Genomic DNA, 16,343 nt, shown 5'->3' with positions numbered 1-16,343 from the left:
ACCATCTTGACATTTATAGACTCTCTGATAAAGCTAAGGTAGCGAAGTAGCTCATTGGCTAACGTCACTGTCGTTGTGTTCTTGTTTCATGCTAGTTCTTCTTTAAAATGATTAGATTAAGGCAGAAACCAGTGCCAGCGTCCTGTTGGTGTATGTGAACATGAGTGTCGCGGGGAAAAGGTCGCGTGCGTCCTGTCTACACTCAGTGTTGTTAACACAGCTCTGCTCTTCCCTGATTTCCGCTCATTAGCATCACCCATCGCTACTGACCAGCAGAGATGTACAAGGAAAGGGAAGAGGTGCAGGACGACTGCGGCTCCCGGGAGGAGTGGACGCTGCTGTTCTGGACCTCTCTGGCCGTCATCGTCCCGGTCATCATCACCCTTTGGTGCAGCGCCCAGCGCTCCAAGCGGAAAACGTACATGAAGGATTTCTTTCGCAAGAGCAAGCACGGCTGGCACTACACAGACCTGTTCAACAAGCCCACCTACTGCTGCGTCTGCTCCCAGCACATCCTCCAAGGGGCTTTCTGCGACTGCTGCGGCGTGTGCGCCGACGAGCAGTGCCTGCGCCGGGCCGACCGCAGCCTGCCGTGCAAGGAGATCATGGCCCCCTCCAGCCCCGACGGAGCCATGGAGCACCGCTGGGTCCGCGGAAATGTCCCCCTCGCCAGTTACTGTGCAGTGTGCAAACAGCAGTGTGGGACCCAGCCAAAGCTCTGCGACTTCAGGTAGCGTGGGTGGTGCTACAGGTGCAGCCGCGTGGGTATAAGGCCCACTTAAGTGTGCATTATGCAAATGTGTGTGTGTGTGTGTGTTTAAGACATGGTTTTTGCTCTTTTTGCACCCAGAAAGAGCTCAGACGCAATGTGATTGTATGGAGATAGATTTGTGTCAGTATGTGTGTATCAACAATCACTGTGTTAATGTGTAATCTGTAAATCTAAAACACCTTCTACAAATACGAAAAATATTTGCAAACTCAAAAGAAGTTTTCAAATATAAAATGGACCTGTAGATACACAGATTCCAGAAAAATAAAAACACATCAGTGAATATATTTAATTTACAAAAAATGAAAAGCATTTATGAATATCTTCCCAACATTTACAACTTTCAAACAGATGTTTGTGTATCCAGATTTTTCCATAATCTCAAAACTATGCTTGCGGAATTGCATTTTATGCACATGTTTTTTATTTTTGGAATTTGTTTGCAGATCCTTTTTCTAGGCAATGTTAGTCCAATAAATGATTTTATCGATACAGATTTGTCTCAATATTATTTGTGTGAACCAAGCGACAATGTATGTGTTAATGTGTAATACATAAATATAAAACACCTTCCACAAATACAAAAAAGATTTGCAAACTCACAAAACTTTTTTGCAAATATAAAATGGACCTGTAAATACACAAACAAATTCCACAACCTACAAAAAGAATTAAAAGCATTATGAATATTTTTGTAACATTTACAATTTTTGAACAGATATTTGTGAGTCCAGTTTACATAGGCCTATATATATATATATATATATATATATATATATATATATATATATATATATGTATAGACACAAATCTATCTCCATATTTGTGTATTAGCAGATCAGTTTAATATTTGCTAAATGTTTTTTTTTTTTTTTCAATTCACAAATCTTTTTTTGGTGTTTGTAGAATGTGTTTTATATTTATGGATTACACATTAACACATGGATTGTCGATCTGTTCACACAAATAATACTGAGACAAATCTGTCTGCATAGATTACCTACAAACTGAGGTTGCTTAATCTGTCTTTAATTTCCTTTTATGGACTGCTGCTGGTCTCTGGGATAGCAGGCCACAGGCTGGCATGATATCGTACTGTCAGATAACTGTCAGATGGTTTATCCTAATAATGACAGCTTCACAGGTCAGAGGTCAGTGTCAGTGACAGACCAGCACCCCTGCAGCTAGTGAAGATTTAGGGTGTTGCTTCCCTCAGCAGGAATGGCTTTTGTGTTTTTCTTGCTTTCTTAACAAGTGTGTGTCCCTGTGCCTTCAGGTGTGTGTGGTGTCAGACCACAGTGCACGATGACTGCCTGGACAGCCTGACAGATGCAGACCAGTGTGACCTGGGCGAGTTCCACAGCCTCATCATCCCTCCTCACTACCTCTACTGTGTCAACAAGCTCCGCCGTAGGCACCCTGACGAGTACAGCAAGGTGCTGCAGATGTGACGGGGTTGTTTGGGGCCACAGTGTGCTCATACTGTGGGAGTTTTGTGGTGTCCCAGAGCTCTCTGAAGCAACGTTCATGGTGTGTTTGTGTGTTTCCATAGCTGGCATCTTCCTGTGGCAGTGGCTGGACTCCAGTGTTGGTCTTGGCTAATACACGTAGCGGTAACAACATGGGGGAGGCTCTGCTGGGAGAATTTCGCACCCTTCTGAATCCTGTGCAGGTCAGGCTGCAGCTTCTTTTAGTTTGTCTCAGACTCATCCTTTAACTCTCCTGTTAGTTGTCATCCTCATTTTCACAGCCTGGGGATGAGTCAGTATTTGAATTTCTGAGCAGAACATGTCTTCTCACCTCCAGGTGTTTGACCTGTCTGAGCTGACTCCCTCCAAGGCCCTCCAACTATGCACCCTGCTGCCCCCCGGCAGTGTCCAGGTGCTGGTGTGTGGGGGTGACGGCACAGTGGGCTGGGTGCTGGATGCCATCGACACTATGAAGCTGAAGGTCGAACAGGACAGTCTCTGAGCTATGAGACCAAGTTTTTTTTAACAGTTTGTCCTCCTGTGTGCCACCATGTCTCTGTGCCTGATTAATAACATACCTGCTGCTCTCATATTTTCCCTGTTTCAGGGCCAAGACCAGTTCATGCCAAGGGTGACCATCCTGCCCCTGGGGACTGGAAACGACCTTTCCAACACTTTAGGCTGGGGTGCCGGATATGCTGGGGAGATCCCTGTGGAACAGGTTCTCCGTAACATCCTTGATGCCGAGGTGGTCAAAATGGACAGGTGGGTCACTAGTGTCAGTCCTTGTGTTGTACATAGTGCTGGGTGATATATTGATTATACTTAGGGTATTGCGGCTTGTTCCATGTGTGATGTATAAAATCACTATATCACGAACATCGAGAATAATTTGTCACGTCAGTTTTTTAAGCCACTGGCATGAGCTCGCTTTGGGGTTTTATGTAGTTCTCTCGCTTTCTCCTGTGTCTTTTGCTCTTTGCCCACACTCCCTCACCCATCCAGACCACTCTTTCCTGGGTGATAGTGTGAGCAGGCGAGGCAGCTTTTAATACCTGCAGGGCTGCAGACCACGACTATTTAGTCTCATTTTGTGACCATGGAGCACCAGTGTGACTTGCAGATATTATAAATAAATGAACTTGAGAGCTGTTAGTTTGTTTCCAGCTCATAACAAATGAATCCTCATATTTAAGGCTGCCACTGTCACAATTTAACTTAAACAAGTTTAATAAAAGTGTGAGCAGGCGAGAAGTATATTTTTGTACCTGTAGGGCTTTAGACCGCAACTATTAAGTCACATTGACCATGGAGCACCAGTGTGACTTGCAGATATTATTAATATATGAACAGGAGAGCTATTAGTATGTTTCCAGCTCTCACTGTAAATCCTCTCTTTTAACGGTGGCATTGTATGTGGTTTAACTTCCGCTTACTACCAATAGCTGACTGTTGATCAGAAGCTTCAAGTTCACAGCAAAACCATCAACACTTCTTGCCTGAGACAAGCTGGGTGCTTCAGAATAAAAGCACCAGTGGTTCTGCTTTTGATTTAATTTATTCTAACAATTTTTATTTAGCTTAATTTTATTAAAGCTATGGTCTACGTTTAGAAAGGTGATGAGAAAGATTTGAAAGGTTCCTTTTGCTCTTCACATTGTGTAGCTAGCACTATTGGGCCATAACCACCATCTAAATGATGTTGGGCCATAACCACCATCTAAATGATGTTAATAATAATGATCAATCTTTCTAAACGTAGACCATAGTTTTAAAACAGTACTTTATTTAACTTTATTAAAACAGTATTTTATTTAACTCAGTTATTATGGTACTTTGTTTAACTTTATTATTACAGTGATTTATTTAACTTTGTTGTAACAGTACTTTAACTTCACTAAAACAGTGCTTTATTTAACTCTATTAATCTAATTTGTGTTCATTTTGGACACTGAGGTCATAATCTCGCCATCTCCAGTTTTCACAGACTAGTGGCAGGTTAAACAATTAAACATTGTGGGTATTTTACAAGCTGGTTGTATTTTTACACTTAAAATATGTAATGGTTTCTACTTTTAAAGCTACAGTAAATAATTAAATAGAGAATTCAGTATTTCTCCACCAGAACTGTATTCATGTCTTTCTAAAATTCTAATTATTGCCCTGCTTGTGTTTCTTCTGCTCCTGCTAACTTCCTACATGATCCTTTTCAGATGGAAAGTGCAGGTGGCTTCAAAAGGCCTCTACTTTCGCAAACCAAAGGTGAGTTTCTCATCGATAAACAGTTTTATCTTTACTTGCAGATATGTTGGGATTTAGGCTCGTTGACACACTCAACAGTACATGTAACACATATGCTGCACATCCTCCTCAGGTTCTGTCCATGAACAACTACTTCTCTGTGGGGCCTGATGCGCTGATGGCGCTCAACTTCCACACACACCGTGAGAAAACACCCTCCTTCTTCTCCAGCCGCATCATCAACAAGGTCACAGAGTTTGAAACTCTTCATTTGAATACATAAATCATGTGCAAATGTTTATTGAATTTGAATATCGATACAAAGGCACTGCCTGTGAATAAGTTGGTTTCCTCGTTATCAGAAGCATCAGAGAAACAAAGTGCTTTGTATTAACGCATACTTTTCTGTTTTCTCCCCCAGACTGTATATTTCCTGTATGGCACCAAAGATTGTTTAGTGCAGGAATGTAAGGATCTGGATAAGAGGATTGAGGTACAGTCGCCTTGTAGAAGCTTCATGCTATTTCTGTCTTCAGATAATGCATTTTTCATTTACATTTTTCATTTGGAGGCTCTCTGTCTCTTACCAAGCTGTCACTATAAATCTGACTTTTTTCACATTTGACTTGCTTACTTAAACATGGCAAAGATAAACGACAGTAATAAAAAAAAGAACAATATTTTACATTCTGTCTGGGCTTGCTTGTGATTGAATATGATGTTTTGTGGTTGATGGGGGTTTTTTTTTCTGGATTTATATCTCTGGAATGGACATACAGTGTACCGGTTAACCCTCAACCTGTATGTTTGTTAATGTTAACCTGCAGTTTGTTGGGCTGTTCTCTACAGTGTTTTTTTGTGAATCAGATACCCTGAGCATACAATAAGGGTAAATTTTTGCATAGAATGTGGAAGCAGGGGAGAAACAGTTAGCCTAGCTCTGGCTGAAGTTCAAAGCAACACCTACCACTCCATACTTAACCACTAACTGTCACTTTTATGTTTTTTTGTGTGTCAGTATTTTACAAACATGTTTATAAGTGAGCTTGAGAGGTGCTGGTAGAAGTATTATTGTGTCTCTGCACCAGGGATAGCTGTGGCTGAAGGGTTGTGTTTCCTAGTTGTCCCTCCATCCCAATCTCGTGAACGCAGTATCTCAAGAACACTTTGAGGGATTGTCAACTTGGACTCAACAATGAACTGATTTCAATTTAGTGATCAAAGGTCAAGGTTACTGTGACCTCGTATCAGACTCATTCTCGTGAATGAGATATCTCAAGAATGCGTTGAGGGTCCTCAGATTTGGCACAAACATTCACTTTGACTCAGCAATGAACTGCTTAGAGTTTGGTGGTCAAAAGTCAAGGTCACTGTGACCTTGCATCTGTCTCATTCTCCTGAATGCGATATGTCAGGAACGCCTAAAGGGAATTTCCTTAAATTTGGCACAAACGTCCATTTGGACTCAACAATGAACTGATAAGAGTTTAGGACAAAGGACAAAGGTCAGTGTGACCTTGCAAAACATTTTTTTCCATAACTCAAGAATTCATACATTTAATTATGACCAAATTTCACAGAAATGCGTAATAGCATAACATGATGACAAGTTGACATTTTATATCTAAAAGGTCAATGTTTTGCAAAAACACTTCACTGGCTATTATTCAACATCATAACTCAAAAACAGAGGGAGACATTTGGTTGGACACTGAATTGGGGAAACCAATTTTTGGGTGTCCACCTTTAAACTGTGCTGATTGTATAGATCGTCTGTGCTGTTGGGGGAAGATGTGTGTGAAGCATCCATGTTTTAGAATTTGCTGCTTCTTTGCAGCAACATCCATAGTTGCAGCATTGTTTACTGTGGAGGCTACATATAAGTTTAAACAGACATGGATGTAAACTGTAACTACAACTTGACTGGTTCGCGGAGGCATACAACCGCAAGATGGTAATTCTAGTTGAATTTTGTTGAGAGCCAGGCTAGCTGTTTCCTCTCGCTTCCAGTCTTTATGCTTTGCTAAGCTAAGCTAACCAACTGCTGTATTGTTCCAGCTGGAGTTGGATGGGGAGAGGGTGGCCCTGCCCAGCCTGGAGGGTATCATAGTTTGTAACATTGGCTACTGGGGTGGAGGCTGCAGACTCTGGGAGGGTATGGGAGATGAACCCTGCCCCCCCACACGGTAAGACCTGCACTGTCATATAGGACAGTTAGAGATAATTTTAACTGTGAGCAATAATTCATTCATTCATTCAGTCATTCATCACTAGGTATTGTTTATGCTATAGTATTCTTACTGAAATGTTTATATCAATTGGGTTACCATGGCAACTAACAGTGATCAGCAGTGATGTTTCCTGTCTCACCCTGCAGGCTGGATGATGGTCTGCTGGAGGTGGTGGGTGTGTTTGGCTCCTTCCACTGTGCTCAGATCCAGGTCAAGCTGGCCAATCCTCTGCGGCTGGGACAGGCCCACACTGTCAGGGTGAAGCAAACACACACACACACAAACACATGGTGCTGCCACAGTGTTTCCTGTTTACCTGTGGGTATGGAGAAACACAATGACGGAGGATTAGGTTTTGCTTCCATGTGCCTCGTCACAGCACTTGAGAATCTAATTTTAGACTAATCTGATTAAGCATACACTACTTGGCTCCTGCATGTGCTCATATCCTTTGCTTGTTTCCACACTACCTCATTCTGCTCATTAAATGCTAATCTAAAACCCTTCAGGAGCAATGTATATCTGCCACTGCAGCCTGAGTGTGACTGTGATAACCACAGGAGGCAAAACAAAGAAAACAGAATTTGAATACTATTTGTATATGTTCCATAGTTATGTACAACATTTTCAAAAACAGTGTTGCTAACCAAGGATGTAGGTTTGATGGCACAAATGGGGGGACACACAGTCAAGGTTTAAAAAAGAATATAAATCTTGAACATTATTTTATTTTATTGTTTTCGTACTTAAAGGGAGTATAAATGAGCCCTAAGAGGGCTCCGTCCCCAGCAGAAATGACGGCCTTAGTGCTAACTATTCCCTCAATTTCAGACTGTAAAGCAATTCAAAATATTAAATGAGGAAAGCAATTCACTGCAACATGTATAATATAAAGGATGTAAACCTAAATGTACTTGCGCCGTTCTGCCATCAAATTAAAATATAGAACAGAAACACCAGTGAGCACCAGATGTGGTGGTAACCACCCTTACTGACGACATACAGCATATCTTATAATTAAGTGTTATCTGTCCCTCTCCAGCTGGTTCTCAAGAGCTCCAAGATGCCCATGCAGGTGGACGGAGAGCCGTGGGCCCAGGGTCCCTGCACCATCACCATCACCCATAAGACCCAGGCCCTCATGCTGTACCACAGCGCCGAGCAGACAGATGATGACGATGATGAATCCAGCGCCTCTGAGACAGAGAGCCCCACCCCTCACGACTCACCTAGGCCCCCGGGGCCGGGCTCTGCTCGTGCATGACAGCCTAAACATCACGTGATCTGGTGCCCCTCTTATCTTGATTTCTGTCTTCTTTCTGCAGCCCGGTCTCTATTGATCCCTCATTTGAAATATTACTTGGTCGTCCTCCTATAAGTTCTCTGAACACACTTTATCCTCAGATAACATTGATGAGAATAGGTGTTACAATTTTCCTGTGTAATAATTTTATGTTTTCAGAGAGCTCACAGGAGTTAGAGTGGTTAGTTTGGAAATGGGCTGGTGTGATTAGGTTTTTGGTCTTTAATCTCTACACTCCCTGTATACTGTAACCAAGAGCTCAGGCAGTTCCCCCTCCACAGGTGGGACAGTTAGGAGGAGCTAAATGTTTTGGAGAAAGACTGCTGTGTATTTGCACTGATCCCTTGTGCCATGAATATCTATAGTCAACTATTTGTATTTATTATACTGTATTTACAATTGAGTGCCCAGCGCAGCCCTACAGGTATCAGTGAGCCATTTTTAACAAGTTGTCCAGGTTCAATTGACCAAATCTACACAAAGCCATGTCAAAGGCCCTGTCTACATATATACAGATATTTTTGAAAACATACATTTCCCTTGGTTATAAAAAAAAGAATTCTCCACATGACCTTCATTTTACAAAATCTCTCTGTCCACACAAGAACGCAAAAGCAACCCTAAACAAAGTGTACAGGCTAATGCTACTTTCTTCAAAACACCAATTTATGGTCTAATAACAGTTGATTTCTGTTAGGTAAAAGGCTGAAAGAGCTCACTCAAACATATGATGGGGCTCTACCTGACTCAGAATTATGTTGGTTGAATCAGATTTGGCCGTGTAATTCAAGCATTGGATTATTTGTTCTTTTTTTCCCCATATACAGTTTTAAGTTTGAACAGGGCTCAGTGGGATGCTCAGTGTGACAGCGGCAGTCATGGAATATAGTAAACAGGCTAACTGCGCTAACAATGGATCGGAAATGAGCAACATTTTTTTAACGACTAGATATCAAACAAAAGCCAGAGACTGCGTTGTATTAAGTATCTGTGAGCTGTAAATTCACCACTTCTAAGCAGAAGAGACAAGATAAAGTTATCTTGGAGCCTTACAGTGGAAAGTTTCTCCTCCTCTGTGCAGCTGCATTGTGTCTACAGCTGTCTGTACCAAAGAGTAGAGTCAAAGTCAAGAGTGCTCACTCCGCAGCAAAATCTCGGGGCCAGAGCGCCCCCAGAAGTACACTGCACAGCACACTGACAAGCAAAAAAAAACAACTGCTCAACTTGGAGCAGTCTGTCGGCTGAGGGGTCTCTCACTGACAGTTTGAATGTCCAACTTTCAAAGGGCAGCCCCACATACTAGTTCCCTCTAATCCTCATCGATAACAATCACACTCTGGAAAGTTTCCAACCATCTGTTGGTTAGACGGTGCCTGGTCCAAAACGGCTCTGTTTATCTGTGTAGTGATACTTGGAATACTATGCCCCCACCCCCACCCACACTTATAAGGTGTTTTAACTAATCTCTGTTTTAGTGACTTAAACCTCTGTTTGCTTGTGGACGAGGGGACAGCTTAGGGGAAAATATCCATTTTTCCAGAAATATCTGTGTAACTATAGACAGGGCCTAAATCAGCAGCAGGTGAGGAGGTAGTAATACAGGAAAGAACAGTACTGTCACAATGATTGTGAAGTGGAGGTTTAGGTACATCCACAGCTTTATTTGCCATTTTTTACTCCAGAAAGAGCACAAACACATTTTCTGAGTGAAATCTAAACCGCACAGAATATCCATTATATCACTCCGTCAGGCTCCTCATCACAATGTTGACATTTTTCTCCTGCATTTGTGACCCGAGATAAAGCTTTGAAATGTGTGTGAAAGCCAAAAGGTATTTGAATCCCGATGGAGTGAGGGGCCCTGTTACAACTGCAGTGTCTCCGTGATGTCTCAAGTAGCTCGCCAAACTGTTGGATTGTACTGAGACACAGTCTTGAAACTATATTTAACTTTCCTGTGAGAGCTACAGCAAACAGCCTGACTGGTTTTGAAAGTACTGCCAAGTAACTGTTGTTCAGAAGATTGATTTTACCTCCATGTAAAACGTTAGCTTTCCCTCTTCTTTACATAGTTCCTCCTGTTTACATATTTTGTTTTGCACTGTTTTGGCACTTACACTGATAAATACCTTACACTGCTTAGGGTGTAGGTTATATACATGAAACCATAGAGCTGAGCTTTGATGTTGCTGCCGAAAGTGATAACTGCTGATGAGATTAAGCTGTCCCATGTTGTTATTTTACGTTATTCAAGTCATCCTCTTGCATTTATTCATTCCTGGTTTACCAAATAGTCCCCACATGGTGGCAGACTAGACAGTATTTTCTGTAGACAGGTTAAGTAGAGTTGGTCTTCTGCTTCAACCTCCACAGTTAAATATTTATACCATCAGAGTTGCTTGCATGTACTTCTCTTTGTAGTGTTCAGATGACATGGATCTAGCTGTTGAGTTTTATTTGTTGCATCCTTCCTGTTCTCGAAATAATGTGTGCAAGAGGTCATTTGTGTTTCTGTCTAATAGCCTACGTGTATGGAAATTATTTTATTCTTTGAGGTGGTCCTGTTTATTGCAGAATGGTTGCCTGTTTCTCACAGCCATATCAGGAAAGACCGTAGAATGTTAGTTTATGCTTTCCTATGAGCCTGGAGCCAACTTGCTGCTTATAAGGCTGAACAGGGATCAGTGTTTTGCCGCGTGATGCCTATGCTTTTGGAATATGCACCTCCTTAGCAGGTAACCAAGCCTCATGGTTTCATCACCCTCTGTTTGGTGAATGTCTTCTTGCTCAAGGACACCTGACTGACCTTTTACCTTATTGTCCATGTTTACCAGTGTTGTGTGTGTCTTGTGTTGCACTGAATTAGTTTATATGTAACTGGTGTTTATTGGCAGGTTTTTAGCCACGACAGCAGCATGGCTATAGTTCAAAACACTGTTTTATAATGAAATACCTCCATAAGCATTTGATGAATTGTGATGCAATTTGGTATAGATGTTAATGGTCCCCTGAGAATCAGTCCTAATGATTTTGTTGACCCTGAAAATTTAGTTAGCGCCACCAACAGGTCTAAATCATGCTTGTCAAACACTTTGCTTCTTGACTCCAAAACTACTAACTGAATTTCTCTAAGCCTCAGCTGTAGTTTGAGACTAATGCTAGATAGCATGCTAAATATTAGCATATCCAGAGTTGGACCTAAATACAGAAGTTGTATGCAAAACAGCTTAAGCTGTACTTGAATATATTTATATTACCAATCGATAAAATAACTGTGTAATGTGAAATGGGTCACTGATAGTGGCGAACCCAGAGGCAGTTATTACCAACTCTGCAGGCCCCCTCAGATTTACAGAGCACTTTAGTGTCTTTCAGGTCATAGCTTGGGTTTTACGGCTCGCAACTTCACAACTTCAAACTTGTTTTCAGCAGCAGCAGGAAGCAGTTTTGAGTAAAAAAAAAAAAAAAAAAGCTCTAATAGAGTGCCCCAGGAATGATTCCTAAAACCTGGAAATGGGTTAGCATTTCAGCACTCTGTCTTCAAGTCAGTGGATTTTTGTGTGGATGCCTGAATTAAGACTTACACATTTTGTTGCATGACATAAAATATGTCTGTAAATACCCCATTTGTGAATTTTAAATATTTTTGTGTCTACAAAAAGGCAGTGGCTAACAAGGGGCTAGAACAAACGGAACCCTGACAAAGCAGCGACTGGCTAGTGGCTAACTAGTGTGCCAGCTTAGCGGCCAAAGAGCCAGACCTTTTCATCGGGAGATGCTACTGACCAAAACAGAGTTGAAAAGAGAGTGAATATTGTATTCACAGTTGTAATGTTGCCAGAAACATGACTTAAAATGAATGCTAATGTCGCTCTGTCTTTCCTGGATGTGCAAGAAGGCTTTTGTTTGCTAATGTATTAAGCCACACAATGGTATAAAGCCATTACAAGTCAAACATTAGGGATGTTCAGCTTGTTGTGGAGTTATGCCCCCAAGTGGCCAAAGCAAAAAAAGCTGTTTATGCAGTTTTGATCCAATGAAGGTTGACAATGTTCAGCTAAGCCTGATAAACTACATGGGGGATTATAATCCTTTTGTTTTGCACAACATGGCCATCTTTTTGGCACCACAATTAAAATGTTTTGTGCCACTAGTGTTAAGGATTTGACAATAGCAAAGTGATTTCTCAATTTTTAAATCATCCAACAAATTTGTTATCTGGCATATAATGACTATTACACCTCACAAGGTTGCTAGCGTGGCTAAAAACTTGTACTTGTTTTTTTTCTTGTTATTAAGGGTGGAGGGACATGACTTAGTTTTTTTTGTTTGTTTTTTTTAATTCCCAATTCAAACCCGTCAGTTTATTATTATTCATTAAATCTTGGCAGATACAGAACAGTATTTATATAGACTTAGTGTATCAAGGCAAATTTCACTGTATTGTGTGCACCAAATGCTTTCATTATTAATTAATGTATATTTGAATATGCTTACTTTTTTGCAGCCCAATATCTGTTAAAAAACCCCCAAAAGGCTGATGAGAATGTGCAGAAAACATATTTTCACTTTGACCACAATATGATCCCAAGAGGAAGCCTTATGTAGCCTCAACTAAACAGGAATGAAAATACAAATTAACTGTGTCTGGGAAAGAATGAGCTTTTATTGGAAACAATCATGTAAAACATAGCTGTTTACAAAAATGATAGTAAAGAGGGTTTGGTGAAATTATTTCTACAGGTGAGAAAAATGGATTTTGATTGAACTGAATGTAAAGAAGCGATCTTTTGAATTTGAAGACATTCCCATAAATATTTTCATATATAAGCCACATGTCTCTGTGTTTTCATTTGATAAATTATATACAGAATTTGCGGGGGGGGGAAACTGCTGTTATAATCCCTGGTCAGAGATCACAGCAGTCATGTGCTCCTGTTGCTGAGAACACATCACACTGATATATCGATGGATGTGTTAATCATTTACCAATGTAACAAATACTGTGCTCAAGTTGTTAGGAAATGTGGTCATTGCAAAGCACCTGCTACCACACTCAATCATTTACGTAAATATGTCCTGTAAAAACATACAATATATATATCCGTTATGACTATTATTTAAAGTAATGCAAATAAGTGTCAAAGGCTGACTTTGTGTATGTATGTGTGTATGCTGTTTATTTAAGCAGCAGGACAGTGCTATTCTCTATCATGTGACTGGCTGATAGGCTCCATTTTTATGATGCACAAGTCTAATATAGTGCCTCAAACCAGGATTGCAGAAGCAAATACATGGACTGTGTTTACTTATTTTTATGAGGCCTTGGGGGGGGTTTTGTTGATTTCTCTGATGAGGGATGGCTTCTGGGTTTGTCTTTCTTCTTAAAATCAGATCCTTTCCCACTTTGGTTATTCCCTCCTGAAGCACTCGGGGGCCTTTTGTCTTGTTCTGAAGGAAAAAAATACATATAAGTTTCTTTAGTAGTTTGCCGACAGAGATGTGCCACTTGCCAAACTGATTGGAATTTTTAGATATCTTGTGTGCTGAAATTAAACTGAATTCTGTCAAGCTGTAGTACAGCAATGTGAACGCCTGAATTTGTAATTATTACTGAAAATTAATGTTATCTAAAGTTCATCTCGCTAAAAGCCTTCAGAGTTTGCCAACATCTTGGCACCCAGGTAATTTAGGTAGTGCAGGTCTGTCTCCTGCAGACATTTCAGAGACGGATATCTCAAGGCCAAGTAAAACCAAACTCTCTGTAAGGTTTCATACCACCAGAAGGAAGTATGAGAATGTGTTTTTCTGTAATTTGGGTGAACTAACCCTTTAAGCTTAAAATACAGCTGAGTCACGTTCATATCATATGGAAGCCCTTTTACAAGTTTCTGAGTTGTAAGTGTACGTGTTCACTGGGCCACCACCTTTATAGTAAATACTGATAACAGATGGCATTAGAAAAAAATCCACACCCAATTCAAACAACTATGAAAGCGTGTTAAGTTGAAATGAGAAGAGTCTGCCAGTGGTTTGTGGACTACAGAGATTCCACAGTGTGGTATGCAGCACATATGACCATTTTCAACCTCAAGGTCCTTATCAGGATGTTGTTGTTTTATTTTTGTTTTGTTTTGTTTTTCTTGCGCCGTGATGAAGACCATAGGGTCGTAACTGGTTGGTGTTTTAATGTAATAAGCCATGTATTTGCATAAAGGCGTTTTAACTTAATTTGAGTGCATTTGTTCCTGCTCCACGTATGAGTGCCTGAAGTTCATTTTTTCTCCCCATGTGCTGACCAAGAGCACCTGCGTTTCTTCTTGAGTTTCATATGAAAAGACAGTCCTCAAGCACACCACTACCTCAGACTCCATAAACTGTATCATGTTTGAAAATAAGAGAGGTCAGTGGTCAGGTACAGAAAAAGCTGCACCAAGAGATGGTTGGGATTTTTTGTTTTGGTCACATAAACTTGAGCATACATTTGTGAAAAGTCATTACAAAAATGTACTTCTCTCATACCTTTGTTTTTGACTGTGTGGCTTCTGTTGGATGCTTCTCCAGTCTTCTTCGGGATCCCTTTATGACCTGGCTTGCAGATGATTTTCTTCTCTTTCTTTTCTGATATGGTTGTCTTAGTTTTTCCTTGACATTTCTGAGGATCTGATATTTTATTTATGAAAGGTAGGTGTTAGATTTTATTGTGAATTGTGTGTTTACATTCTGTCGTTTGATTGGTTGTTGGGCTGTTGATTGGCCTTCTAGTTGTGCAATTAATTCATGCCTATCCCCTCGGATACATCATTGGATACATGCTAAATTAAAACAATGTGTAGAATATTCAATTATAGCATCTTTCAAAGGATTCTGCTGGAGTTTTAGAGGAAAAGTGATACAATCACAGTGGAGACTGATGTAGTCTAAGTGTTGCAGACAAGACATCCCATTGTTTCATCTCAGTGTCTTTTTTTCTTATACTATAATGATTAATATAACAATTTGATATTATGTATGATTGTACATTTATGTCCGACTTACTTGTCTTTTGTCCTGTAAATCGAGGACCCCTGTAGACGCCTGGTGGATGGTGCTGGGGTAGATTCCAGCCTGCCTGTGATCCTATATAAACAGGTACAGGAATGGGCTGGAATAATGGCTGGACTGGTGGACATCCTGGACTGTGGGAACTGGGCATGTTTTTCTGCTCTGGAGGCTCTGGTACTTCTGAAACAGAGAGGATGAAATGAGAAGACATTTTTTGCACCCATAAGTGTTTATCACACTAAAGAGTTGTGTGTTACAGAATGCTCATCTAATTGTTGTATTATTAAACAGAAAGTTCCAGTTCTTGATTAAGACTGTCTAAGCCACATTTGAAATACTGTATAAACACAAAGCTATGACCACATTACAGTTTCAGTAGTACTGCGCCAATTAGTCACCTGCTGTCACATAAGATGCAGAGCTAAAAGGGGGAACCACCAACTGGAGCCTGACTAATTCATCATCCGCCAGGACAAGAACAGTCAGAAGTATGCAACGCTGTCATTGAATAAATGCACAAACCTCCTCAAGGTTGTACGCACTTAGGGGTCAAGTTGCACTTACAGTTTACATCCATGTCTGTGAAAGCATTAATGGTTCAGAGACCTCCACCACATTTAGAGTTTCTATTTTTGGAGCTGGATCCTTCATTAGAAGCGCTGTTGAAATATATTTATCGTTTGGTTAGTCATTGCTCCACACTCTTGCAGCACAGAGCGTACTCTGGGCACAGACAGAGTGGCAGAACGTCAGGTGCAGTGAAAGTTATGCTTAATTGTATATTGTGCTGGGTCTAAAAGTTTGCCTCTGCAGCAGCTGCTCCTCTCATCCATCAATCTGATCTGCTCAGCTCTGATTGGATCAACTGATGAATTATCTACCCTGCAACTCAAAACTTCACAAACTGCTGCCAAGGAAGAAACTGAACTCATGAAGTTCAGTCCAAGTGGATGTTTGTGCCAAATTTGATGAAACTCCCCCAGGGCCTTCTTGGGATATTGCATTTAGGAGAATGAGATGAATGCAAGATCACCGTGCCCTTGACCTTTAAACACCAAATTCTAATCAGTTCATCGTTGAGTCCAAATTAACTTCGTGCCAAATCTGAGAAAATATCCTTAAAGGACAACTTCGGTATTTTTCAACCTGGGCCCTATTTCCCCATGTGTATGTGTGCATATGATTCATGGGTACCACTCGTTCTAAAATTGGTTCAGTATTGAGCCGCGAAACGAGCTAAAACGGTAATGGGGGCAAATGCGTCCCGCATAAAAGTGCTTTTT

The 16,343-nt window shown here is 40.8% G+C and overlaps 2 protein-coding genes across 2 annotated transcripts in view; one reads left to right on the top strand and one right to left on the bottom strand.

The window, feature by feature from the left end:
- Positions 1 to 7: 7 nt before the first annotated feature.
- On the top strand, positions 8 to 12,514 carry dgke (diacylglycerol kinase, epsilon). The gene is made up of 11 exons (XM_050043614.1): positions 8 to 730; positions 2,049 to 2,208; positions 2,325 to 2,444; positions 2,579 to 2,722; positions 2,849 to 3,006; positions 4,455 to 4,503; positions 4,616 to 4,729; positions 4,904 to 4,975; positions 6,541 to 6,668; positions 6,860 to 6,971; positions 7,756 to 12,514. The coding sequence occupies exons 1-11, from the start codon at positions 279 to 281 to the stop codon at positions 7,975 to 7,977; spliced, it is 1,731 nt and encodes a 576-aa protein (XP_049899571.1). The 5' UTR covers positions 8 to 278; the 3' UTR covers positions 7,978 to 12,514.
- Positions 12,515 to 12,662: 148 nt separating this feature from the next.
- Positions 12,663 to 16,343, bottom strand: part of LOC126389630 (E3 ubiquitin/ISG15 ligase TRIM25-like) — a gene marked incomplete at its 5' end in the record, with an annotated part of 13,092 nt that continues 9,411 nt past the window's right edge. Inside the window, 3 exons of the mRNA XM_050043328.1 lie at positions 12,663 to 13,467; positions 14,539 to 14,679; positions 15,055 to 15,240. Coding sequence (XP_049899285.1) covers positions 13,322 to 13,467; positions 14,539 to 14,679; positions 15,055 to 15,240 — 473 coding nt within the window. The remainder of the gene's footprint in view (positions 13,468 to 14,538; positions 14,680 to 15,054; positions 15,241 to 16,343) is intronic.

The sequence above is a fragment of the Epinephelus moara genome, chromosome 5 (assembly GCF_006386435.1).
Source record: "Epinephelus moara isolate mb chromosome 5, YSFRI_EMoa_1.0, whole genome shotgun sequence".
NCBI classification, from domain to species: domain Eukaryota; kingdom Metazoa; phylum Chordata; class Actinopteri; order Perciformes; family Serranidae; genus Epinephelus; species Epinephelus moara.
The sequence above is the reverse complement of the archived record's forward strand: the minus strand, read 5'-3'. Positions and strand labels throughout refer to the sequence as shown.

What these genes read in the sequence shown, in the direction of transcription:
- dgke (XM_050043614.1), top strand. Translation starts at nt 279, where the DNA reads ATGTACAAGGAAAGGGAAGAGGTGCAGGACGACTGCGGCTCCCGGGAG. An exon ending in CCCTTCTGAATCCTGTGCAG is followed by an intron (nt 2,445 to 2,578) that starts GTCAGGCTGCAG and finishes TCTCACCTCCAG; the next exon opens with GTGTTTGACCTGTCTGAGCT. An exon ending in TCTACTTTCGCAAACCAAAG is followed by an intron (nt 4,504 to 4,615) that starts GTGAGTTTCTCA and finishes CATCCTCCTCAG; the next exon opens with GTTCTGTCCATGAACAACTA.